Source organism: Lutjanus erythropterus, chromosome 20, assembly GCF_056507025.1.
Source record: "Lutjanus erythropterus isolate fLutEry1 chromosome 20, fLutEry1.hap2, whole genome shotgun sequence".
Taxonomy (NCBI): Eukaryota; Metazoa; Chordata; class Actinopteri; order Lutjaniformes; family Lutjanidae; genus Lutjanus; species Lutjanus erythropterus.
In genome coordinates, this window is record NC_139336.1 from 27,002,721 (window position 1) to 27,028,023 (window position 25,303).

The 25,303-nt window shown below is 40.1% G+C and overlaps 2 protein-coding genes across 4 annotated transcripts in view; both read right to left on the bottom strand.

Moving 5' to 3' along the window:
* The window catches only part of prune2 (prune homolog 2 with BCH domain), a 32,890-nt gene extending 20,953 nt beyond the window's left edge, over positions 1–11,937 (bottom strand). Inside the window, exons 1-5 of one of the 3 annotated variants that reach the window (XM_084745813.1) lie at positions 10,140–10,487; positions 5,743–5,809; positions 5,432–5,632; positions 4,852–5,028; positions 1,693–1,795 (exon numbers count right to left, since the gene is read on the bottom strand). In XM_084745813.1, the coding sequence (XP_084601939.1) occupies positions 1,693–1,795; positions 4,852–5,028; positions 5,432–5,632; positions 5,743–5,797 (536 nt within the window). In that variant the 5' untranslated portion in view covers positions 5,798–5,809; positions 10,140–10,487. Of the gene's footprint in view, positions 1–1,692; positions 1,796–4,851; positions 5,029–5,431; positions 5,633–5,742; positions 5,810–10,139; positions 10,488–11,694 lie in introns of those variants that run through there. The other 2 variants (XM_084745812.1, XM_084745811.1) reach the window with 2 other exon arrangements.
* A 1,415-nt stretch (positions 11,938–13,352) lies between these two features.
* Positions 13,353–23,809, bottom strand: LOC146308618 (guanine nucleotide-binding protein subunit alpha-14-like). The gene is made up of 7 exons (XM_084746709.1): positions 23,369–23,809; positions 17,187–17,371; positions 16,184–16,338; positions 15,873–16,001; positions 15,233–15,362; positions 14,931–15,084; positions 13,353–14,031 (listed from the first exon to the last, which is right to left on the bottom strand). Exons 1-7 carry the CDS (start codon positions 23,487–23,489, stop codon positions 13,841–13,843), a joined length of 1,065 nt encoding a protein of 354 aa, XP_084602835.1. The 5' UTR covers positions 23,490–23,809; the 3' UTR covers positions 13,353–13,840.
* Positions 23,810–25,303: the final 1,494 nt, after the last annotated feature.

Below are 25,303 nucleotides of genomic sequence, written 5' to 3' on the forward strand. Positions count from 1 at the left end.
CCAACTTCAATGACTTTGGGCTCAGTCTGACTTTCCTCCCTCCTGATCCAATGTCATTCTCCAGCTTACAAACCAACACTGCTGGTCCACTCTGTTTCGTGGCTATTGTGATCATCTCCCACTGACATCAAGCTGCATACCATTGACCACCCAGCTATAGTCAACTCCTCCTCGCAAGGATTCAGACCTCAAGCCATCTGGCAGCCGAAACTGCAGACACTATGGTTTACCTCCTTTCATTTCTATCCAAAACTCTCAGATATGCCAGCTTACTGAATATCTTTCACAGAACAGCCTGTGGGATCCCAATCACACTGTCCAAGCATGAAATGCAACTGTGCCAGCACAACACTGAAGACATCAACATGGGAGGTCTGGGCAAACAAACTAGACTATCACTTTATTTCTATTACTTTATTTAGGGAGTTTTCTTTGCTCAGAGATGCTCTGGTTGATTCAAAGTATTAGGAAGCATTCTCTACATCCTAAATTAATCTTTTAAGTAATGTTCCTTTATATTTGCATTGTGTAAATTCAAAAAGGACAGCATCAGGTCTTAAAATGAGCAGAACCTGAGATGTATCACCACATGGGGGACAGCCTGTTGTGCATACAACCCCAATACTCTGAAAAATGGACTGAAAGCCCATTTGTCCGACAGTCCGTTATCCTGAAAACAAACGCCCAGTGCTTCCAAAAATGTCCAACTGAAGCCAAGCCCATTTGTCCGACAGCCTGTTATCACAAAAACAAAAGCTATATGCTCCCAAACATGTTCAACTGGACCAAAAGCCTGTATATCCGAAAAACAAAAGCTAAACGTTCCGAAGGCCCACTGTCCCAAAACTACACACTCAGACTCTCCTTGGAGTTTATTGCCCTTAATAGCTTATTTTTGAGTTGACCTTAATCATCATGGTCGCAATGTCACCAGTTGCAGTTTGTACTTGGCTAGGTTAGTTAGCTAGATAATGGGCTGCCGGCATAGCACCCATTAAAAGAGCCTGCAGAAATGTGTTAACACGCTCACTGCCAGTGCTAAACATGCTGGTGTTTAAGCAGACATGCTCACAATCTTAGCTAATTATGGTACATGGGGCTCAGCTCTACCAGCTGAGCAACCGGGGCGCCCCAGCATTTGTGGTTTTGATTGAAATGTCTCAACAACTATTAGATGAACCGGCAAGAAATTTGATACAGACTTTCATAATCCTCGTGGGATGAAATCTAATCACTTTGGTAATCCTTTTCTCATCTAACACATCCTAAAATGTCAAGTCCAGTGACATTCCCCTTGTGTTTAGCACCAATTAGCAAATGTTAGCATGCTAATGCACTAAACTAATATGGTGAACATGGTAAACATCTGTGTGTTGTCACTATGAGCATGTTAGCATTTAGCACAAAGCACAAAGCTGTGTACATTTTACATTGAATACTATTTTTGTAGTTTTTGCCGTTATGTTGTGTTATATTAGTTATGACCAAAGTGATGGACGGATAAACCCTGCTGCTAGTGTGTCTGACAAGCAGAACGTTACTGCAAAAGAAATAACATTTCCTTACAAACAAAACTGTATGACTGACCGAAATAATGACACAAAATTAAAAAGCAGGCCAGCGTAAAACAAACTGAAAAAGAAAATTACTTGTAAAAAGTGTGCATTAGTCATTAATCAGTGTAATACTCACAGGAAAAGGTTCTCCATTATTTCATGGTAGTCCTCTCTGTCACTGTCTGGAAGGAAACAGGCTGCAAACACTATGATGGCATTCACTCCGTTGCCATAGTAGCCTTGATAAAAACACATAAAAATAAAAGTAACGAGAGTCAACTTGACCTTGTTTCATTGTTGGTGAGAACTTAGCCTTAATTAGCATAGTTTTCATAATTTGATTGCTCCCATATTTTCCTCCTTTTTGTTCCCTTTATCTGCCAATCTGTGTCTCCTTTGTCTGACTGTCTCTCTGTGCTGTTTCCTCTCACTACTTTTCATATTAATGTAATTTCCTTTTATTCACCAACCCATTCATCACCAGATTTGGTGTCACTCAGACAGAGGGCCTTTTATCTGAACGACAGAGCTTGTGATATTGACTGCTCGGTGACAGACGTCTCCGTTTCCATGGGACGGCCATGTTTCACTTAAGCCCATGACAGCACAGTGGGAAGAAAACGCATTACCCTGTGGTTAGGAGTCTGATTTCCTCCAATAATGGTAATACGGCCACTGCTTATGTAAGACACGGGCTTACCAGGGCGCAAAACCATGGCCCTGAGGTTTTTGAGGGCCCCACAGAGAGGGAGGACAGAAAGATGGGGCCCCTGCCTGTGAAACCAATATGGTGTGACTCTGAGCCTGCCTTAATTTAAGACCCAGGCCCCCCAGCAGTCACGCAGCCATAGATGGGTGACAAATTAAAAAGTCCAGTTTGTAAGGGTTAGGGGCATATATGCAGAATACAGCAGAATGGAATATAACATCAATAAGTTTGTTTTCATTAGTGTATAATCATCTGAAAATAAGAATTGTGTTTTTGTTACTTTAGACTAAAGGTGTTGTATGTACAGAGAGCACAGGCCCTCTTACAAGGAGGCCACCATGTTGTTACCGTATGTTTCTACAGCAGCCCAGAAGGGACAAACCAACCACCTCTCCTTAGAAAAGTTATGCCCCTCCAACCCAAAATTATTATCAGTTCTTAACAGTAATCAGGGGAAGCAACTGATAAAAAATTATTCAAGTTGAATTTTAGTAAAATAAAAGGTTAACCTTAATTATTAATTAAAATTAGGATGGATATTCCTCATTTGGAGATTTGTACAGCTGAAATGACTTGTCGATTAATTGAAATTACCGGCAACTATTTTAATAAGCAAATTAACAAAAATGTTTTGGTTTGAGCTTCTCTGGGGTTTGAATGTGTTCTTTTTATGTTTTATGTGGCAGTGAACTGAATATCTTTGGGTTTTAGACTGTTAGCCAGACAGAAAAGACATTTGAAAACTTCTGTTTGGTTTGTCTGCTCTGGGCTACTGTAGAAACATGGCGGTGCAACATGGTGGACTCTGTGGAAGAGGACTGGTGCCCTCTGTAAATATAAACAGTTTAGCAATTTAACAATTTTCATTTTTAGGTAACTGTGCACTAATGAAAACATGTGTTTGAGTATTATGTTCCAGTTCTGCCATATTCTACCAATAAAGCTCCCTAAATCTCACACACTGGTCCTTTAAATCAACACTTGTCGTTATACAAGTGGGTTGTTTTGGACAGCAGCAGCCACTCTTCATTAAACACACAGGGTATATTATTGTCAAGTGGCCACTTTGCCAATTTTCAACGTGAATCCAATTCTAATGTGGAGAGGATGTGAAAATTGGACATGAAAATTTCCACTGCGTTTTGTTGCTGGAGACTTTCCTCTCTCTGATGGCCACTGGCTGATGTCAAACCCCTCATCTGGCTTTCGACTACGGCGGCCTGCGTTCTCTCATTTTTGGTTGGCTCGTCTCCACGGTAAGAGGAAGCATTTCCAAAATGAGACATCATTCCACCATGTCGTTAGCAGAAGCCAGCTCAACAACAATAAGTCATTGTGACTCAGTATACCAAAGATTGTGACTTTAATAATGTGGTGTTATTTCAGCAATCAGATATTCAGGATAACTGTGAACCGACACAGGAAACTGGAATGTTTACTGCGTCCAAACAGTATGAACAGATGTTGCTCAGTTTGGGTGCTTATTGTTTATGCTGGCTGTTTATTTCTGCTCGTCTTTGTGCCAGCATCTCTAACATGGGATTAATAGAACGCAGAACGTGTAATGAATGCTGGGTAGAGTATTAAAAGGATATGTTCACACCCTTTTCAAAGTTCTAAAACAACACCACGTTGCAACAGTTTCTGGTTGCTTTAAAGTGGATTAAAGAGGATTATTTGATGTGAGGTTGTGCGTGGGACTTCGTCTCACTTAGTCAGCGTTTTACTGACAGTAGACGGTGGTCAACACACCCCCCAGTTTGGAGAAGCAGAGAGGGGCATCAGCACAGAAGCTAAGCAAAGAACGGCAGTGGACAGGGTCGGCAACAAAAGTATTTAGCCTCATAAAAAAGGCACACCTAAAAAAATCTATATCAATTCAAGTGTATGCCATATTTAGAATATTTCCCCGCCTTTAGACGGCCTTTTCTGACAGGAAACCACAATTTTGTAGGTCAAATATTTGGCAAAAAATAATTTTACTCCACAGAACACAGGAGCTGGTCTTCTACAGCTTTTGGTGAATTCAAACTAACCTTTTAAAAAACTTTTAAAGTCAAACAATAAAGTAAAAAGATCGAGGCAGCAGTAGACCAGCAACTCCTGTGTCCAATGAGGTAAAAATAACTTTGGGGACAGAGATATTTGACTAACAAAACAGCAGTTTCCTGTCAGAACTTGCTGTCTGATGGCAAAGTAAAGTGGTGAAAATATAGTGTTCACTTAAACTGATGTTGATGTGAACTCAATAAATAGCATTTGAACATTTATTACAAAGAGCAGAGCTCTGTACTGCCTTAGCCTGGACTGGAGTTCAACTGTAGCATCTTTTTAGAATAATTTTCTCTTAATAAAAACAGATTAAATAATTTTTTTCCTGACCAGAAATGCAAAGGAGATGGAGGGGCAGGTTTTTAGCTCTCTAAAGTGCAGGTATTCCTCTTTATGTCTTTCACACTTTTCTGCAGGATGCCCAGTGATAATACTGATGTGCACATTACCGCTTTGGCGATTATTTTGACATAATGTTTGCAACTAGAGAATATGTACAAAAGCATCCATGGTTATGATGGTAAAATGTCTCACCTCCGTGGGAGATGACTCTCATGTAGGGCTCGATGATCTTCATGTTGATGCGGTGCTCCTGCTCCCCGATGATGACCGTCCGCCAAAGTTTGCCGTCCTGCCGCTCCTCCTCAGCGCTGTATGTCGGGATTGGATCGTAATGCTCACTTGGTCCGCTCCTGTTGGCTGTGTTGGGGTCTGATATGAGAAAAGAGCATATATTGTGTTATTATTGGCCGTTTTAACAGCAGACATTTTGACTTGCTGTAGTGCAGGTTTGACTAATAACATGAATGACGGCTCTGTTCTGTTCATGTGTAAGTGTAAACTTTTTTTTTTTTTTTTTTGGCTACTAACTCTGATTTGAACCAATCTTAGAATAATTCAATCTTTGTTTGTGCAACCCAGTCTAACAATGTCAAAATGTCTTCTATGAAAATGTCGTTTGGAGAATTAAACCCTAAAACATCGTAACATGAGTTATAAAGTTTTAAAATAATCTTCACAACACAAAAATTTTAGGAGTTTTATATTAGAAAATGAGAGACTTCAGAATATGTGATATTTTCATTATAAACTGTTTTTACTCTGAATTACCCACCTTCCCAGTCCATTTCATGGTCCGTGTAGTCGAGGTAATCCCCCTCATCTGGAGTGTCGAGGTCATCGACGTTAATGTCGAGATCATCTGGTGTCTCCCCCAAGTCATCCTCGCTCTGGTCCAGTGACAGGCTGATACGAGGGGCTGATAGCTTTTTTCTCTGAGTGGCACCTCCTTGCAGGGGTAGAGAGGTAGGAGGGACTGCAGAAAAACAGGACATAAAGACAGTTATTCACCTGGGTCGTGGTATTTTCTGTACATTTCTTTTGAAAAAGTGTTTGAATCTGCGCATTGTTTGACTCATCACTCACCTGGTCTGCCTTCGCCCCCCTCAGAGTTCATTTTACTCTCTGATGCCAGGTCCATCCCCAGGAGGACCTATGAGGAGATACTCAGTTATTAAATGGACTCTTCAACAACAAACCTGGAGAGCATCCAGACTGAGTAATGCGTCTCCTGCGAGCCCTCTACATTTAATGATCTGCAGACAAGAACATTAATCTGACTTTTGAGTGAGGGAGACCAGTTGTTAAGTTAAACTTTAAAAATACCTGCAGTGGAATGAACATAAGCCACACAAATATTTTTATAGTTGCAGATTAAACTACCCAGAATATAAAAGATATAATTAGCTCCTCCTCAACAAACTACCACAGTAAAATGCGACTTACAAATTAATATTGGTACTAATAATCTAGTCATAGATTAAATATGAGCACTTTTCAGTACATTTTGTCTATTAAGTCACTATCTATTAGCAAAAGAGGTAATACAGCACATTTCAGCATAAACAGCATATAGCCCATTGATGAAAGTATTGTAATATTTATATTTTTGCAGGATTTTGAACTGGGTGTCTGTGGTGACATTCCTGGATAAAATATTGTATTTAACTCACTGTTAATTAAAACAGGACATTTCCTACTGCTGCAGCTTCACATGAAACCCGTTTAACTGGCAAAACACAAGCTGGCTTTTATCATGAAGGGGTCACAGGAAATGCAGTGTGTTTGTCAGTGAGCTTGACACTGACTCAGCTGGTTTTGACGCTTTGGTCTCAATTCAGTTAAACAATGTTCTGTCTCAAGAACAGTCCATAGCTGTTAGTATGGACCAAATTATTACGCAAGAAAAACAAAAATATCTCTCTTATTGGAACACAAAATCACACAAAGTAAAATGCAATGTTATCTGACCCTAAAAAAGGCAGTACACTGTGGCAGCGTACCTGAGCAGTGACTGATGTTAAACACAGAAACATGTTAACAAGGTGCAGACTGAGCGCTCACAGCCTGCACGCAGAAACAGGCAGATACAAGAAGGCACGGCTGCCAAAACAGGAGCGATTATGCCAACAGTGTGGAGGAACTGCTGTAGAGACACAGCAGCGCTTCCTCACACAGCGCCCAAAAAAATTCAAAACTGTCCAGGAACAGTTCCTCGCAAAACTGAGTCATGAGCACCCACACTTTATTAACACAGAGGATCAAAAACCAAAAATAGCAGTGAGGGAAATGAGAGAAAGTTGTGTTCTTAAAAGGCGGTTTGTATTCGCCCGTCACAACATGAGGGAATCAGACTGACATGCTGATAAACAAAAGGCCTCAGCTTATTATTTCTTTTATCTATTTACCTTTTATTATGTATTGTTAAACAGTTTCCTTATGTAAGACGATGTGTGGGTGTGTCCAGGCTTTTGTCTAACACATGCACATGGGGAGGGAGGGGGTTGTTTTGATGTCTGGCATTCATCAAGCACTGTTCGTAATGTATATGTATATATATAGTTAATGTATGTGTATAGATTGCTTTATCTTTATCTGTCATTTGTCAACATGGTGCATAGAGAGTATCTGCAATACTGTAATTCACACTAGTCGTGCAAATTAAGCTGTTGGAATCTGACTGCAATCGTTCACAGATTCACACATTTTTCTAACGCTGCATTGCTACTTTTACTAAAGTCAAGGTTTTAAAACACTTCTGCAATGCACACAAGCTTCTGACGCCCACGTCCACGTCGCCGTGTGATCACCACCCTAGCCTTTAGCTGGGCAAAACATTGTGTTAGGTGACAGAAATGCTCATCTTGCACATGCCCTGGGTGCCAAGAGGTGGAGACTAGAAATGCAAGCTGAAATCTTTCTTCGTGCATCCAGTAACATCGCTGTGACATCACGGGTGCAGGAAGACCAGCGGATTTCGTTAGAACTCGATAAATTGGACAATATTAGCTCATTACAACTAGAGTATATTGCTATCAGTGTACATGTACAAACAAGACTGGCTATCTAGTTGTCTCAGTTTTGCTGTCTCAGTGCACTAAACTGAGAGCAGCCTGAAACATGGACACTCCATCCAGCAGCTTTATTGGACGTCCTGACATTTTTGAACCACCAGAGGACAGTGACAGGATTGTGCTGTTGTTGTTGTGTGTCGGGTTGTTGAAATGAGCTGAAGTGAACTCAGCGCTCAGTTCATGACTGACCGTGAGGGAGGGTGAGGGGATGGGGAGGGGGAGGTGGTGTCATCTGTGTGTCAGTTTATGTGGCTTATATTGTGTTGGGGGACCAATGGCTCCAGCGTCTCACGAGACATGTTTCAGGTTCCTGAACACAGAAATCATGAACAACAGTTTAACGGCCTAACTCCATTATTCAGTGCTACACAGTTCTCAGTGTTTTCTGCAACTGTGTTCCACCATGTATCACCAGAAGATAAACCTTTTTCCTTTACATGATCTTCAAACGTACCACAAGGAGTTTTTAGCTGGTCATAAAAAAAATCTCAATTTAATACTTCCACCTCTATTTGACTTCCATAAGCAAACAAGTCCATCAGTGAGAAGACTGACTTGTTTAGTTAATCTATATGTCTCCAATCTGGTCGGATTCTCCTTGAAATCAAATGAAACCATTTCAGGCATGTAAACCGGGAAAGCCTATTTTCCCTCGTCTGACTCACCAGATGCACACAGCAGTATAAGTCTGCCGTTGGTTGGTTGTTTTAAGTGGCATGAAGGCATGTGGCATTTTAATGCCAGCGCTCACCTACTGACGTGCAAAACAAGCTCCCCCTCAACACCTTTTTGCAGCCGCACCGTCAGCACATCCTGGGCTTCCACTGCCCATCACATCTGTGAATGATTTAAAGCAGTGTTTCCCAAACTTTTTCTCTGGAGACCCAATTTTTTTAAATGACAAACCGTCGCAACCCAATAAATTCTGGTGCAGAAATGAACGTTCCCGACCATTTTCACTGCCATTTTTGCATCAGTTTATGTTATCTTGACGCTTTATTTATACATATACATGTTAAAACTTTATAAATGAGAAATAAATTCATTTAGGCTGAATTAACGGGCTTTTTATTTCCTAAAGAAACAAAATAAATGCTTTATACAAGGTGGACTGCAGACATAATCTTAACATTAAATAAAATTTCCTTTGGGAATGACCTGTTTAAAGAAATGCAAACAATGCAGGGCTTTTTTGCCCCCCCTGGCAGTTCTGGCTGTGCAAGACTACAATTTCCAAGGCAAAATTACAGTCAGTAGTGCTGTACGTTCAGAAAAAGATACCGGAGGAGATTTTTCTTTAGATAATTGTATTTTTGACATTATGTTTTGTCCACAAGAGCCTCCAAAATCAACACTATAGTAAAGGTCCTTGTAGCCGAGTTTAAAAACGAATCTAAGGGATCCAAAATAATTCTTAACCAGATTTTTTTAGCTCCCAAATCTCAATAACAGCATCAGCCTCAATAACCCGGTATTGGTTGGGCTGCACTAGAAGGCATAAGTACAAGAACCACCCCCCACCAAACATCAGCATGTGTTCACACAGAGTGTATTGATTTTAGTTAATCAATACACCGACTGTAATCTATTTTACAGACAGATCTGCACAGTTATCAGAGAACAGTGGGGAGAAAAGAATAAGGTGGTAATGGTTGAAAGGAGAGAGAAGAATGAGGAAAATGAGCAAGATATTGAGGTTAAAGGTCATCTTTCCCAGTGAATAATCCTCCCATTCAAAGAGGAGGAGGAGGAGGAGGAGTGGAGGGGGGAGGGGATGCTGATGGGTGAGGAGGAGGAGGAGGAAAAGGGTGAGGAGCAGGGCTTGTTACATCATGACAAGCTCATCCCCCCCCCCCCCCCAACCCCTTCCTCGCTGTCTTTTTCTAGTGCTGATTCAAAGCGAATGACTGCACGCTCGCCTGAGCACAGATTGGGCAGAGATGCAAATTCACAGTGAGTCACGTGCGCTCATTCGCATGAAAAAAGAAACATCCTCGTTCCTCCTCGGCACACTCTGCATGCCTCAAACAAGGAAGATGTGATTGCATTAGCAGCTGCAGCAGGGAAAAAGAAGCTGAATGGTTGATTCCTGTAGAGTGGAGATAAATGCCAGGATGACGTCTCACAGAAATATGTACAGTATGTGCACACACAAACACAGATAACAAACATACAATGACAGACGCTGCTTCCTACACTGCAGAATAAGAAAATCAGCTGTTATGTGCATCCTCCATGGAGGATGCTGAGCTGCTCCACTTCCACAGGACCACAGTGCTGATGACAGCAGCCCCTCCCTCCCTCTTGCTTCCTGTCTGTCTGCTGGCTGTGAGAGGAAGGAAAAAAAAACAAGAACATATCCCTCTTTCTCTTCTTTTTATCTTCGCAGAATAAAAACCATCTACTTACCGCTGCTGGGGCTCGGGAATCTCTGTCCTCTTGCGTCTCAGATCATGGATGTACTTCCAAGTTGCCTGCCTATATTTCCTGCTCCCAGCCTCTCGGAGATGCTCAGCTTACAAACAGCTCACAGCTTCCACCATTTTGTGGTCACATGATCTGGGCCATTACCAAATAAGGGCGATCACCTGCTATAACAGCTCTCTGCCACAGCAGCTTCCTCCTCAGGCAGTGAGAGCAACTGAATGGGGCTATAGGAGTGTGTGTGTGTGTGTGTGTGTGTGTGTGTGTGTGTCTGTCATTATTACCCTCGACTGGAGGGGATAAACTCAGTGTGTGTGTGGCGTTATTGCTACACTCTTAGAAATGAGATTTGCAAAAGGGTTCTTCCGTCTGCCTCTGAAAAACCCTGTTTGGAAAGAAAGGGTTTGTCCAGGGTTCTTTGTGAGACTAAAGGTTCCATTAAGAACACTTTTGGTGGGTTCTAAATAAAGCCTGTTGACAATAAAAAGGTTTGCAGTAGAACACCCTGAGTGTTTTCTAGATAAAACCCTAGGAATATAAAAGCATTCTCAACAGAACCCCCTTGGTGGGTTCTAGATAAAACCCTTGGAATATAAAAAGGTTCTGGGTAGAACGTGCTGAGTGGGCTCTCAATAAAACCTGTTGAATATAAAAAGGTTCTTGGTAGAACCTGCTGATTGGGTTCTAGATAAAACCCTTAGAATATAAAAAGGTTGTTGTTAGAACCCCTCGGGCGGGTTCTCCATAGAACCCTTGGCATATAAAAAGATTCTCGTTAGAACTGCTGGAGTTCTAAATAAAAGCCTTGGGATGTAAAAAGGTTTACAAGAGAACCCTTAGAAGGTTAGATAGAACCCCCAGAGAGGATAGAAAGAACCCTCAGAGAGGGTTTCGGGGTGAAAACACTACATTATAGAAGGGTTCTCTGTAGAACCTCTCATAGGGGGTTCTGAGTGAAACTTTTTACAGGTAACCCCCTATGTCTGATTCTAGGTAGAAGTCTCTGAAAGGGTTCCAAGTGGAACCTTTATAAAAGGTTCAACCATTAACCAATACGGGTTCTCTTATATGGGGACAAACCGAAGAACCTTTTCCGGTTCTAGTTAAGACCTTTATTTCTGAGAGTTTACCCACGAGGAGTGTGGGACTGCCATTAATGCCTGACAGCAGATTTGTGAGTCTGGCTGTGCAGCTACAACATTTTATTAGCCCTCGGGGTAAAAAAAAGAGCAATAACGTTCAGAACATTGCCAGCTTCATGTGCTGATAATATTCACACGCTTCACCACATGCTGGTAAGAAAACAGTGACTGATCCAAAGCAAATATCTGATGCTTGCTGTTCCACTGACTGTCTATAAGGCGAATTCAAATGTGTCCTTTTATATCCTGCATTAGCACTGAACTTTTCAACCCTTAAACAAGCGAACTAGAGCCACATAGCAGATAAAATCAATACCTAGACAGTCTCTCCTTCCGTGTGGAAACAGGCATTGTTCTCTGCACAGGTCTAACCTCGCTGAATGCCTCTTTTCACTTACCACTGTTCAGTCCCGGCAGTTAGACAGGAAGACAGAGACCAGCCTGTCAGACCTTTGCACGATGTTGATCATTGTTCAGTACAAAGGTTGTTGCCACAGCATGCCGATCAGTGTGACCACGCCTGAAGCTCCAGCACAGACTAGAGACGCCCCAAAAACAGCCTCTGGTTAATCAGTGCCGTGCAGCTGCAGTCATATATCATGGATGATAGAGGAGGATGGAGACAGATCATACAATTCTGAGCAGAAACCTTGGGGTTTTATCATATATTTTCAATGTCAAAACGAAGCTCTGCACAATAAAACGCTGCAGGGAGGATGGATTTTTGCAGGTCAGCCCGAAGTTAGCATTGCTCTGGTTCCCTCCACAAAATTTCAGTGAGATTTTTTGAGTGGATTTTGGATTAATCCAGAAAAAAGGCTCTGTGGCAAAGAAAAGTTTAGTTGCGTAAGACAATCTTCACAAACAAAAACCAAGTTTAGGATTTTTGAAGCGTAAATGCAATGTTTAAGACAAGGGAACAGAGATGCTAACATGCTAACTTATTTCTGCACTCCATGTGACAAGAAAAATAACACTGTAAACCCCAACTGATCCCACCTCTTTTTGCTCTGTGCTCCGTTAACAGTCGTGCAAACTTGAAAAAAAAACCTCGGTCAGCTTTCTCCTTTCCTTAGACATGCTATGTTTTAGGCTCATCTATGTTAAAAAGAAAGCCTAATTTTGAAGCTGGTTCAAATATCTTCACGGGGGACTTGTAAAAGGGACACAAGTTATAGTCACATCAGTTAGCTAACATTAGAAAATGCTAGCTAACTAGCAACCTAACAATAGATGTAGATTAGTTAGCAAATGTTTTGCTAACATTAGCTATCAGATGTAACTAGCTAGCTAAGAATTGATGTAGATTAGCTAGTTACCTAGCTAGCATTTAGCTAACAATAGCTAGCTTAAAATGTAACTATCTACATGTTGCTGTTACAGTTCCCCAGCGTTTTCTTGAACTTCAATCTTCAAAATGTGTTTTTTGTTTCAGCTTAGCCTAGCCTAGCCTAGCATGTACAAAATGTAAGTAAGTTAACAGGAAGGGAGAAAATGCTCCAAAAGAGGTGGGACTTCTGATGGGTCAGTTCATCCATGACAAAATTTTAGTGTTTTTAGAGTCCACAAAAATTTTGAGGAATGTCAAAATGACATGAAAAAAATATGTTCACTTGACACAAACATTAATCTCTTATGAGAATGACATTTTAAAAACCAGTTTCCGTATTAAGTCAACATTTTGCTAAAACTGATTAGGACGATGTAGCCTAATTAGTTTAAGACCAATTCACAACATCTGTTATGCACTTAGCGCATATTTTGGTCGTTGACTAAACTACAAAATGGTTGTTGTTGGTTCAAACTTCCCAGCATGCATTCTGCGAGTTAAAACTCTAAGACCTTTCTTTTGTTTGTCAAACTAATAATTCAACTTATATTCAGTTTTTTTAATCTTTAAGTTGTTTTGTATGCAAGCAGTTTCTAATTAACTTTTAAGCTGAGAGAGCAAAGAAGGAACAGCGCAGAATCCATTTTTGTTACAAACACATACATGTGGCTTTAATATTGATATTTTCAAGGTGGAAAAAGTTAGTGGAAAAAATAGAAGAATAGATTATTTTTTTATAGACAACACGGTTGTTGTCAAACAAATGAACACATCAGGATGAATATTAACTAAAGGCACTGTAGTTCCCTGCAGGCTAATCTATTTGCTCCTCCCAGTGTTGTTGCATTCTCAGCGGATTAGATTTTGCCAAACCGGTTTGGCACCATTTACCTGTAAAACAGTAATGGTATAGGAGGAACCCATCTCCAGCACCTCAGTACAATAATAAATTGACATTACAGTTCCCTCCTGTTGCAATAGAAAATATGCTTTTTCATGGTGAAGTGTGTTGCAAGAAATGGCACATACTGCCTGTATTTTACAGTGCTGAGATAAATGTGAATTATCAGCTGTCTGTCTCTCTTTGAGGTTTTCTGAACAAGTTGCAACTGCACCTAACAGATAAAAATGTCCATGAAAGTGTTACAACGTGTGACTGTATGAGCAGGTTTCCTCCTTTCACAACGCAGGACCATCACCTCCCAGCAGCGTCCTCACTCGAGGTTGAAGTTATGAAGGTTTTCGACTAACAGTGTGTCTTTGACAGCTTTGAAGACGACCCGAATGTTCTCTGTGTCCGTGGCACAGGTGAAGTGTCTGTAAAGGGGTTTGTGGCGCTCACCGTGCTGGTCCTTGTACATTTGCAAGATGAAGTTTTTCGCAGCTTCGGCGTCACGCTGAGGCCCTGTGGAGGCGGAAGTGGTCAAAATCAGAGGGAATCAGAAGGAAAGACAAAGGCTCCCAATATAGGAGGACAGTAAACAGTTAACTCTATAGTAAACTATAGTATTTGCTTTTGGTTATTTCTGTGAATATCATTAGATATTGAATTAGAATAATCTAATTCCTCTGTGTCTGAATGCTGTTAGTTTAAGTCTTTACGGGATTCCTGGGTAGCAGGGAGATGAGGTTGGGAGGAACAGGCAGAAGTGGGTAAAAGTACTGATTTACTCGAGTAAAAATGAAAAAGTACAGACTCCAGTTGGGCTTCCCACTCTTCTGTTTCATCTTGTTACATCTTTTATCTCTTGTTACGTAATTTTATTTATTTACTTATTTTAAGAACACGTTATTTTTTGATTCCTTAACTATGAAAGACAATTTGAAGGACAGGCAAGAAGACTGTAATGGACAGTGTTGCATGTAAAGTGTGTATGGAAATTGTAAATTTCATAAATTGTGCCTTAAATAGTCGCCCTTCCTATTTTCCTTAATTTTTATTACTTGCTTACTTTTTAAAAAATGTATTTATTTTGCACTTTGTGTTTTTATTATGAAATTGTTTGACATGTGCAGAGAAGAGAAGTATTAAAAAATTCTTCATCATACTGACAAAAAAGAAACATCACACAGGAAACACAAAAGGAGGAAGGAGGTTTCGTTAGTTACTAAACTTGCTCAACTCTTATTGCGCAGAGTGAAAAGGGGGCGGGACTTAGGAAGGATCAACTGTTTTAGCTCTACTCAAACTAAAATAGTGGACAGTAAATATGGTGCATTTAATCAAAAATAGGAAGTGATTTCAGACACAGCTATGAATGCTGGTTTAACTCATGCAGGGCAGGAAGAGATCACATGCTTCACCTGTAAATGTCGGGAAGTAGGTCGCCAGATGAGACTGTGTGATTTTCTCCTCTAGCAGGTCTGTTTTGTTCAGGAAGAGGATGGTTGAGGACTCCTGGAACCACTGGTATGAGAGGATGGTCTTGAACAAAGCGAGGCTCTCACTCAGGCGATTCTGAAGAAGGACGTGAGAACAGTCTTAGACAAAAGGCTAGAGTTTGGAAATAAGTTTGTTAAGTTGGATAAAGAATAAACAAGTACTGAGAGCAAATACAGTTTAGCCATGTCACAAGCAGAACAGACTGAGAGGCTTTTGACCTTACATCATTCTTACTCTCGTAAAGGACTTGATCGTATTCGCTGAGGGCCGCCAGAAAGATGATGGAGGTGACGTTCTCAAAACAGTGGATCCATTTCCTCCTCTCCGAACGCTGACCGCCCACATCCACCATCCTGCAGAAACAAGACCACTGATTCAAGCAAAATAAAAAAATATAGTTTTTTGCTCTCTTGCCAAGAAAAACAAGAAGATGCCAAATATCAAGGTAGCACTTAGTTTAGCAAAAATACTGGAAACTGTGTGACATCTGCCCAAAGGTTAAACCTGCACCTCTAAAGCTTATTAATTAACATGTTAAAATTCATTTTTTAAATTCAGACACAAAAAGAAATGTAAAAACAAAAACAGAAGTCACCGAAAAGCCATGACTTTTAATTTTCCCAGCATGCACTGTGTACAAAAGAGGTTACGTACAAGATGAAGCTACAATATGTAAAATTTCCACATTAAAATATCAAATAATGCCAGACATATTATATAATTTGTTGAGTTGTGTACTCACATTATCCCAGATGCTTCTAACAACATTCCAACTCAGAGAAATCTGTAATTCATTCATTGCCAGAAACTGGTCTGGTTTGAGCTGCTTGCACAAAAACAATCACCAATCCACAATAGGTTACCTGAAGATAACTTTCTGAAGGTCAAAGGGGTACTCTATGATGCCCGTGGTGGGGACCCTGACCCTCAAGATGTCCTGCAGGGTCGGGATGTACGACACGGCTGCGATTCTCTCCAAGTCGCTCAGGTAACTGAGAAGTGAACAACAGTGCATCCAGTTTAATATCCTGACACAAATCCGACCAGCTAAAAAGGAAAGTCATGCAGAAAGCTGCACTTGTTATACGCACGTGCACAAGTTTTATGAGTATTATTCTTTCCACATTGTAAAAGCTCTTGTCCTCTGCAAGACAGGAAATAAATAGAGTCTTACTATTTGGCAGAGTCGGATAACTGGAATTCCCTCCTGCGGTCGTAGCACCTTTGAACACCGAGGTCACTCCACACTCGCTTAATGGCGTCCGCCTGCCAAGCCTCCAAAGTGGACACCTGGTTTGCCTCCACTTGGCTCAGCTTCTCTGCGTGGCTCTGAAACACACAGAACATCCGCAGGGGATTTTTCTAAACACAAACTTTCAATCTTTGACCGACCCATTAATAGATCATTTGGAGGCTGAAGACTTGCAGCAGAATTCCATCTAGAACTGTGTGGATTTTGGGGACACAAACAAAAACTCTGCAGCGGGTCGCACCAGTTAGCTTGTGGCTAAATCAGCTACTAAAATGGGCTGCACCACGATTACTTTGGGCATAACCTAACACAAAGCGTGTAGTTTTACCATTAGTGAGAATAATTATCTGCCATCTTGTGATTTACACCTTCCTAAAGGCATCTGTAACTATTTATATGTTAGAGTTGTAATTTATCTCTATGGTGCAACCGCTTTTATTTCAGTAAAACATAAATCACAACTTTGTAATAATTTGTTGTGACTAAGGTAAATTTGAATTACAGTTTGGATTACAGAAGCTAATTTTAGAGATGTTAACAGTGTGGTTCTGTGGATGCCAATATCAGTCCAGACTGAAATCTCTCAACAACAATCGCATGAAATTGTCATGAAATTTTTTTATTTGTGGTCCCCATATGATGAATCATGAGGACTTTGTTGACCCCCCGACTTTTCTTCTAGCGCCACAATGAGGTTCATATTTATAGTTTTGAGTGAAACGCCTCAACAGCTATTGCATGGATTGACATGATATTTAGTGCATCTTTTAAATGTATCCAATACTTTCTTCAGCTTTATGTCATGAATAGTGCTAATTAGCAAATATTAGCATGCTAACATGCTAAACACAGATGGCGACCATGGGAAACCAGGATGTTGATGCAATGTACTGTAGTGTTTTAAAAAACATGCACAGTTTCTCACAATGTTCTTGTCGTCGATGTAGTCGATCTGTAGAGTCTTCATGGCTTGGATCAGCGCCTGGATGGCTGTGAAGATGTTCTGAAACACCAGCCGGGTGAAACCCCTCCTGTCAGCTTCACTGTATCCGCTGCCGTGGATGATCCTCATCTGTTTGATGAACGTGCTCTTCCCACTTTCACCGGTCCCTACAGGAGCAAAATGAGACGAATGAGACTGAAGGATGGAAACGATCAAAGCGGTGCCAGGAATGGGGCAAAGAAAAGCATCTGGGCTTCGATCAGATGTGGCCAAACAGGATTTCAGCAACAAAACAACAAAAAAAAAAGCTGCATTCCTAGATGGGGTAAGTGATTCTGGAGAAAGATGGTTGACTGTTGAGTCTCACTTCCAGGTAGTCAAATGTTTTGGGCTGACTGTTGAGTCGGAGTTGTTTTATTGGCTTGGTCTGTGTCACCAAACCAAACCAAAGCACCAGCACTGACGACCTGAGACTCAACAGTCAACAATTTTTCTCCAGAATGGCTTACACAACCTTTCAAAGTGAAAGAATATAGGAAACTAAAATCGATCTTTTATTGGTCTTTTTTCCTGTGGAAGTGTGGTATAGCCTGCATTTTGAATCCGTTCAGTCCAGCCTTTGGTATCTGATCTCCTGGTGCGAGGTTAAAAAGTTCCTCGTACAATTGACAGCATTATTTCTCTTTCATATCCAAACATAATTTGTGTTGTAACTGAAATATCCCTCACCGAATCAATATCAAGTTTAATGTAAGCGATTTGGGACATCTGAATCAATACCCAGCCAATAAAATGAACTTTTAATTTCAATAATCAGAGGGGTGTACCATTTTCATAGTCAATTAATTATGTCGATTATTTTCCCTATGAATCAATTAATAGTTGTTTTCCAATAAAATGACAGAAAATGGTGAAAAAAGTTGATCAATGATTCCCAAAGGCCAAGGTGACAATCTCAAAGGTCTTACTTTGTAAACAAACCAAAATACTGTCACAGAGGAGAAAAGAAACGGATTAATCAATTATAAAAATAGTTAACGATTAATTTAATAATGGTTTAATTGTTGCAGGTCTACACCATACACAGTGGACTTCCTTAAATTTAATTGTGACCTGAAAACTGAGAGTCTGATCGAATCATCTAACAGGAATATAAGAAGTTAAAGTTTCACAGGTTATTAAACTTTTTTTCTCACAGCTACAGGTGTCAGAATGTTTACATGAGTGGCTGCATTTATACTTCGTATCTTCTGGTATTTCCAAGCTGCCAACCTTTCATCTGGCTTTTCTCATGTATTTAAGTCATATACTTTACTTTGCTGAAGGAGACTGAAGGTTTGTGTTTGATTTATGCAGGTCTATGTGTCTGTCAACCCAACAATGTGCCCTTGAGTGAAACAGTGAACGGCTTCCTGCCCTCTGGTTGTAAATTACTCTTGATAAGAATGTCAGCTAAGCGGCTAAAATGGCTAAAAATGTTAACCATTAGACTGACCTTTACAGGAGGATATTACAACCTCCAAACAGCCTCAACTCAACCTGAAGTTCGTGTGTAATATATTGTTTCCAAAATAACCAGCAGTCAAGCTGTTATAAGTGAGCTGCTTTCAGAGTTCACAGGCATCATCTGAATTATTCTGAGCTTTAATATTTTTCTTTTGACTGGTGTTTACGCATCATCATACTTGTCAAAACGATGCTCTGCACTGTGACACATTTTTTCTCTTTTTATTGTCTGCACTTTTTAACTTACCTGCCATTTATTTAGCGCATGCAATTCAAGCAAAAGCAACAAAACTGCAGAGAACAGACATAATGTAACGTATTGACCTAACATGGCTTTTACAATTAAGCATTATTATTGGAAAATGTGCGAAAAATGTCCTAGAGGAGCACCAGCGCTTAAAGCCTCAATGCACACGTCTAGTCTCATGGAAACATGCAGCCGTCCAGTTCGATTTGAATGAGGAAAAGGAACTACCTATGAAGGTTATCAAGTGCTTGCTCATCAAGGTTTCACCAACTATGTGAAGAATGTAAAAGGAAACCTGTCACTAGTTTAAAAACACATACCAAAGCCTCGATATCTATCGATCCAGATACGTCTGCAATAGCCGGGTTTGTCGGCTAAACCTGATGAACCGGAACTCAATAGCATTTGACTTCAGGGAGACCAAAAAAAAATACGCTCAACAAATCTTCACAACTAGAAGACTGCATGCAGAGCTCCAGCAGGCGACAGATGGTGAAGCACCTGCTGCAATGTCACCACAACTGTCAGATGGAACCAGCAGAGATTTGCAAAGTTTTGAATTAAGGATGTTTTGTATAGTATAATGAACAGTTTTTATAATACAGATTAGGGCTGCAAAATTAATCGAAATATAAAAAAAAGGAAATATGGCAAAGTGCAATATCCAAATTGCAGAGGGGTCAATTTTGTGTGACAAAACAGCATTATAATGAAGTACTGTATTCAGCAGAGATGCCCCGGCCTACAAATACTGTTGCCCAGATGTAAGAACACGTTTGTTTGGTACAGACCTCAAAAATTACACAAAATCATGATTTTAATAGTTTAATTAACTTAAAAATTTAGGTTTTTTTTTCAGCTAAAATAAAAATAGTGATGCAAAAATTATCATTTCCACTAAATCATGTTGCAATCGCAAAATCTGAAAAGCTTGAAAAGCTTCGAAAAGCTTTTAATACCTAAGTGTTTTATCAGTGTGTATCATCTAAGTTTTCTTTAAGACAGGAAGAATGGTGTAACTATAATCCATGTGTCTTGGGTTTGCCTAACTGTATAAACTTAATAAGTCCAAACTTCTAAATTTAAATATCAGTACATTTTGTTATTTATTTAGAAAGTCAGAAATCACAAAAGCTGAAATTCTGAATAATTTGCTCTTCACGTTGCATATTCAAAGGCTGGAGCCTGGAAGTTGTGGCTGTTCAGAAGGTTAATGTTTTGGCACAGAGTTGATCAGATCGCCCACAGTAACTGAATTTAACTCCAACAAGTAACTACTACCATGTTCAATTTCTCACCACTATTAGAAAAAACTAGAGTCCATAAAAATTAGCTCAGAACTAAGAGAGTTGCAGTCAACTTTACGGTGAAGTCGGCAGCAGTTCGGTCAGTGCCTCTGTGTTTTCCGGCGTGACACTGTGGGTACCCTCTGTAATCATTTGCGGACGCACCTCTCCAGTGTTGCGTTTTGATTGCTGTCAAAGTCAGGTGATAAAGTGTAAAGAGTGAGAAAGTCCACGAATGGAGGAGGTGGGGTGGAAGGGTGGGTCAAAACAAACACAGGACTTTCAAACAGGGCACTGGGGTTTAAGTTAACTTGACTTCTTTTTAACTTACATAACGTACGTAAGTTACATATGTTAATTTATGTAACAAAGGTTATTTTAACCCAAACCATGATCTTCTCCTGGCAGTTCTTGTGCCATTCTTCCAAAGTTTGCCCACTAGAGACGTGCAGATGAGCCCCGAGTTCATCAGAAACTGCGTGTACGCCCACACCCACACCTTTACCAATCCCTGCAGGCTATGTTACCTTTTAAATGATGTGGAGCAGCGCAAGCTCTCCAGGTGATTTCTTTATTGTGTGCTGTATTTATGCATGAGTGATTTCTTTAATTATTTAATTAAATGATTAGAAAGGCTGCTTTCAGTTGTTTCTATGCATGCAGTTGTACTGCTGCAACAAATCTCAGGGGAAATTTAACCTGCATGCACCCTGTTTCCCACCCTCTTTTTTTTTTTTTTTTTTTTTTTTTTTTTTTTTTTTTTTTTTTTTTTTAATCAGAGTGTTAACTCACTTGGCCCCGAGGATTAACAGCACGGCCTGCAGCTTTAACTGCAGTCCCCACATCACCGCCATCTAACCTCCACACAGACACTGTGACTTTTTGACCATATTTTGCACGTGGCTCGTCGGCTGTCTATCTGTTGGTTAGTCCATCACTTTGACCCAGACTGAAAGCCTCACCTGTACTACTAAAGAGGCGATGTGAAACCCAAACGAAAAGTAAGAAACTCTCATTCAAAATCTCACCGACACTGAACCTCACTCAACAGCAGGTTGTATTCTTTGCCTTCTATGAAAGAACAGCAGTTTTTAAAAAAATAAAACAAATGGGATACTGTTTTAGCTGCGTTTAATGAACACTATTTCCTTTGGCCCCTAGACTGTCATGGGCAGAATCGCTCGCCAAAGAAAAGGTAAGTCAGTGGGCAACTAAAGGGAGCTGTGGTTGGGTCAGACATGTCTGTAATAACAGCAGTCTGACAGGACTGGACAGTGTTCATGGGTTTAGACAGCAGGGATTAATTCAACGGAGTATAAGAGCCACATACGGGAGAAAACAAAGAAAGGGTAAGTTTTTATTTTTAATTTTACTTTTCATTTCAAAACCATGTTGAGAATAAAGTCAAAACTTGAACTTTTTAGCGCGATAAAGATTTGACCTCATCATGTTAGCATGCAGATGTTAGCATTTAGCTTCACATATAAGTCATGCAGGCTTTATCACAAACCAGCTGCAGCTGTTTTATTTCTACATCTCAACTGATCACAGTGACTAATGGGTGAATCATCATAACAGTAAGATCTCCTTTTACAGGAAAACTTTAGTTATCATCGAGTGATGTATATCTGTAACAATATATTGAATATCACAATATAGCAATTAAAATAATGCCTCAATACCGTACTGACTGTGACAATGTGTGCTGTGACATCACATGGTTATTTTATTATCTTTTATTGTTTTAATTTTATCTTATAAAACACAATGAATATCATATTGTGGAGTTTTTATTGTGGGATTAATGACCTTGAGCTTTTGGTATCGTTACATCCCCTAAACCGTTAATTTTTTAAACTTTAAATAACAAAGACGGCCTCTAAAATCAAATATAAGTCATGCAGGGTCTGTCACAATAAAACTTTTATATTGCTTCATCTCAACTAATCAAAGTGACGACTGGATTAATCATCATAACAGTAACTTCTCTCTTCACAGGAAAAGTTTTGTGGAGCAAACATTATAGTTATGTCATAGGGTTGAAACAATATTTCATTTTGCAAAGACAAAAAAAATCAGTATCTCAGTATCACACTGGACTGTGACAATACATGCTGTGATATTTCTTGGTTAATTATTTTATTATTTTTAGTGCTGCTACTGACTGCTGCATTGTTTGTGTTAATTTTTATTTATTTAGACAATTAATGAAATATTTTTCCACATGCTTACATTGTGGCTGGCTACTTTTATTTTATTTTATTAAAGTCAGAAGGCAGACGCACTTTTAAGACAAAAGGAAAACCAAATTTTCTACCAACAAAACATGCTGGAGACGACAGAATGATATGACAAACATGGTTTCGTAGTGTTATCATACCTTTTGGTATCATTACATCATTACATCCCTCACAGGGCTGCACAATTAATCACAATTGCAATAAAATCGCAATATGGCCAAAGGCAATATCCAAATCACAGAGCCAGAACCAAATCACAAAAAGGAAAAATGTGAGAAAACAGTATTATAGTGAAGTGCTGTTGTGCTGCAAAGATGCACCGGCCTAAAAATCTTATTCTCCAGGTGAAAGAAAACATGTTTGTTTGGTACAGACCTCAATAAATATCACATTATCAGATTTTAACATTGATAATATTGGAAATTGATAATTCCTATTAATTGTATCACATATCGCAATTGCTATTTCAGTCAAATTAACCAAATCTAGCCCTAAACCCTCTTGTGTAATATAAATTAGGAACGATCTTTCATTTTTAAACCTTAAATAGTCTCTAAAATCAACAGTGACAACTGGATGAATCATTACAACAGTAAGTTCTCCTTCAACAGGAACATTTTAGTGAGCTAGTTACACCTTATAGGAAAAAATAATTATAGCTGTTCACCTGGGCTGTAACCATTACGTACAGTCTGTATGGCAACCTGTTGGCTTTTATCACTTTGTAGGCTGGATTTATGAGGTAATATCCAAATTATACTGTTATATAATGTCCATTTATGAGTTTTAATGCCTCAGAATGTGAGCATGTGGTTGTTAATTATTTTAAACCATTAACTTTGAGTCTCAGTGGGTGAACATGTGGAAGTGAGTAACTACACTCACCTAAAAGCAGCAGCTTCAGCTCCCGGTGAGACTCTCTTTTATCTCGTCGAAGTTGTCTCTCTATTTCTCTGTGTATCCGGAGTCTCTCGGCTTCTTGACCGGACATGCAGCACTCGTCCATCGTTGCGCCGGAGCCGCTCTGGGTTTTAAACTGCGCCACGGCAGACAGGGATTAGTGAAATGAATGGGTAATGATTTTTTTTTTTCTCGGGAGCTGCCAGGGAAACTTGCGTCCCGGAACAGGTGGGTTGGCGACTTTGAGCAGTCATTCTTCCTCATGCAGGATCCAGTTCAGGTGCATTCCACATTCCTGCTGTGCAGAGGAGGCGGACAGTCTCTCACTGAGAGCCACTGTGACTCTGTGTATCTGCTTACAGCTCCAGACTCCCATGGGCTCCTGAATTTGAGACTCTCTTTTTTTTCCCCCCCACAATGAGGAGGACAGGCAGGTGCAACGTACCAACAGTTTAGATGTATTTAATCTGCACCAGAGATGTGCATTGTAGAAACTGAAGTGTCAAAATGTCCTGACTTAAATACAAAAAAAAGGTTAAAGGGCTATTCCAGTAATTTCTTATTGCAGTTAAAGTTGGGGACTCACAGCAGATAGCAAAATAGTGTGGGGAAGGCTCTAAAAACACTTGAACCTAAATTTCCCATCAGGCAAGTCAACAATACTTGCCAACCTTAAAGGGATAGTTCACCCAAAAATGAAAATTCACTATGGTAATCCTAAAGGGCGACTGCAGTGTTTCCCAACCCTGGTCCTCAGGGGACACTGCCCTCCATGTTTTAGGTGTTTTCCTGCTCCAGCACACCTGATTCAGATGATTAGGTTGTTATCAGGCTTCTGCAGAGGCTTGATGACGAGCTGATCATTTGAATCAGGTGTGTTGGAGCAGGGAAACACCTAAAACATGGAGGGCAGTGTCCCCTGAGGACCAGGGTTGGGAAACACTGGGTTACTGCATATTAAACATTCCTGCATTTCACACTTGAAGTACATTTTACTGACTTATAGATGTGCCCCCCCCCCCCTCCCTTTTTTTTAATTGGGAGAACTATGGGAAATAGTTTCCTGGGAAAATCAGGAGGGTTGGCAGGTATGAACTCAATAATGTCTTTCATTTGCATCCTTCCTGGCTGGTAATTGTTAATATCATTCAAACTCCACAGCCTCCATATTTTAACAAAGGGTTTCTGTTTAGAAATGTAAGACTAAAGTCCAATAGCGCTGCAGGGATGACGTATTTTTGTTGGCCAACCTGGAAATGAGCATCGCTCTGGTTCCCTTGACAAAAATCCAATGAGAGAATCCCACTGGAGTTTGGGTTAGCGCAGAAAATAAGCTCTGAAACAGAAATTATTACACCATGTTTTGCTCAGCAAGATAATCTTCACTAATGAACAATGACTAGTGTTCGGCATGATGACATTTAATGTCCCAGACAACCTCTTCAGTCTCATTTTACCACTCATTAGTAACTGCCTTTTTAAAGTCACGTACAAGCTTCAGAATTCAAAGAGTGGGGTATTTACTGATGTATTTTATGACATTGAACAAAACATGAACATTTTGTAAGCTTGTGTTAACCACAGACCTTATTTCCAGCATCTAACCAAAACCCAGTTCAAAAACTAACCAAGGCGAGCCAACCGTCACGTCAACCATTTCAAAGTCTCGAGTTTGGCATTACAGGGTTCGCCATGGTTGGTTTTTGCGACCACAGCATGCGCAGTACTGACGAGAGCGTGGAGCTTGTGGGTGACGTGCTGCAACTTGGCCAGCGCTTGGTTCGTCCTTTCAGCAGGAAAAAATGGCAACCTGCCTAGTTTCTTCCATTAACTATAATCAACTAAAATATGTTTTTGAAAAGATTTTAGGTGAGAAACAGGTGATGCAGTAACAGAATCTTGTTAAAAAAAAGAACATCA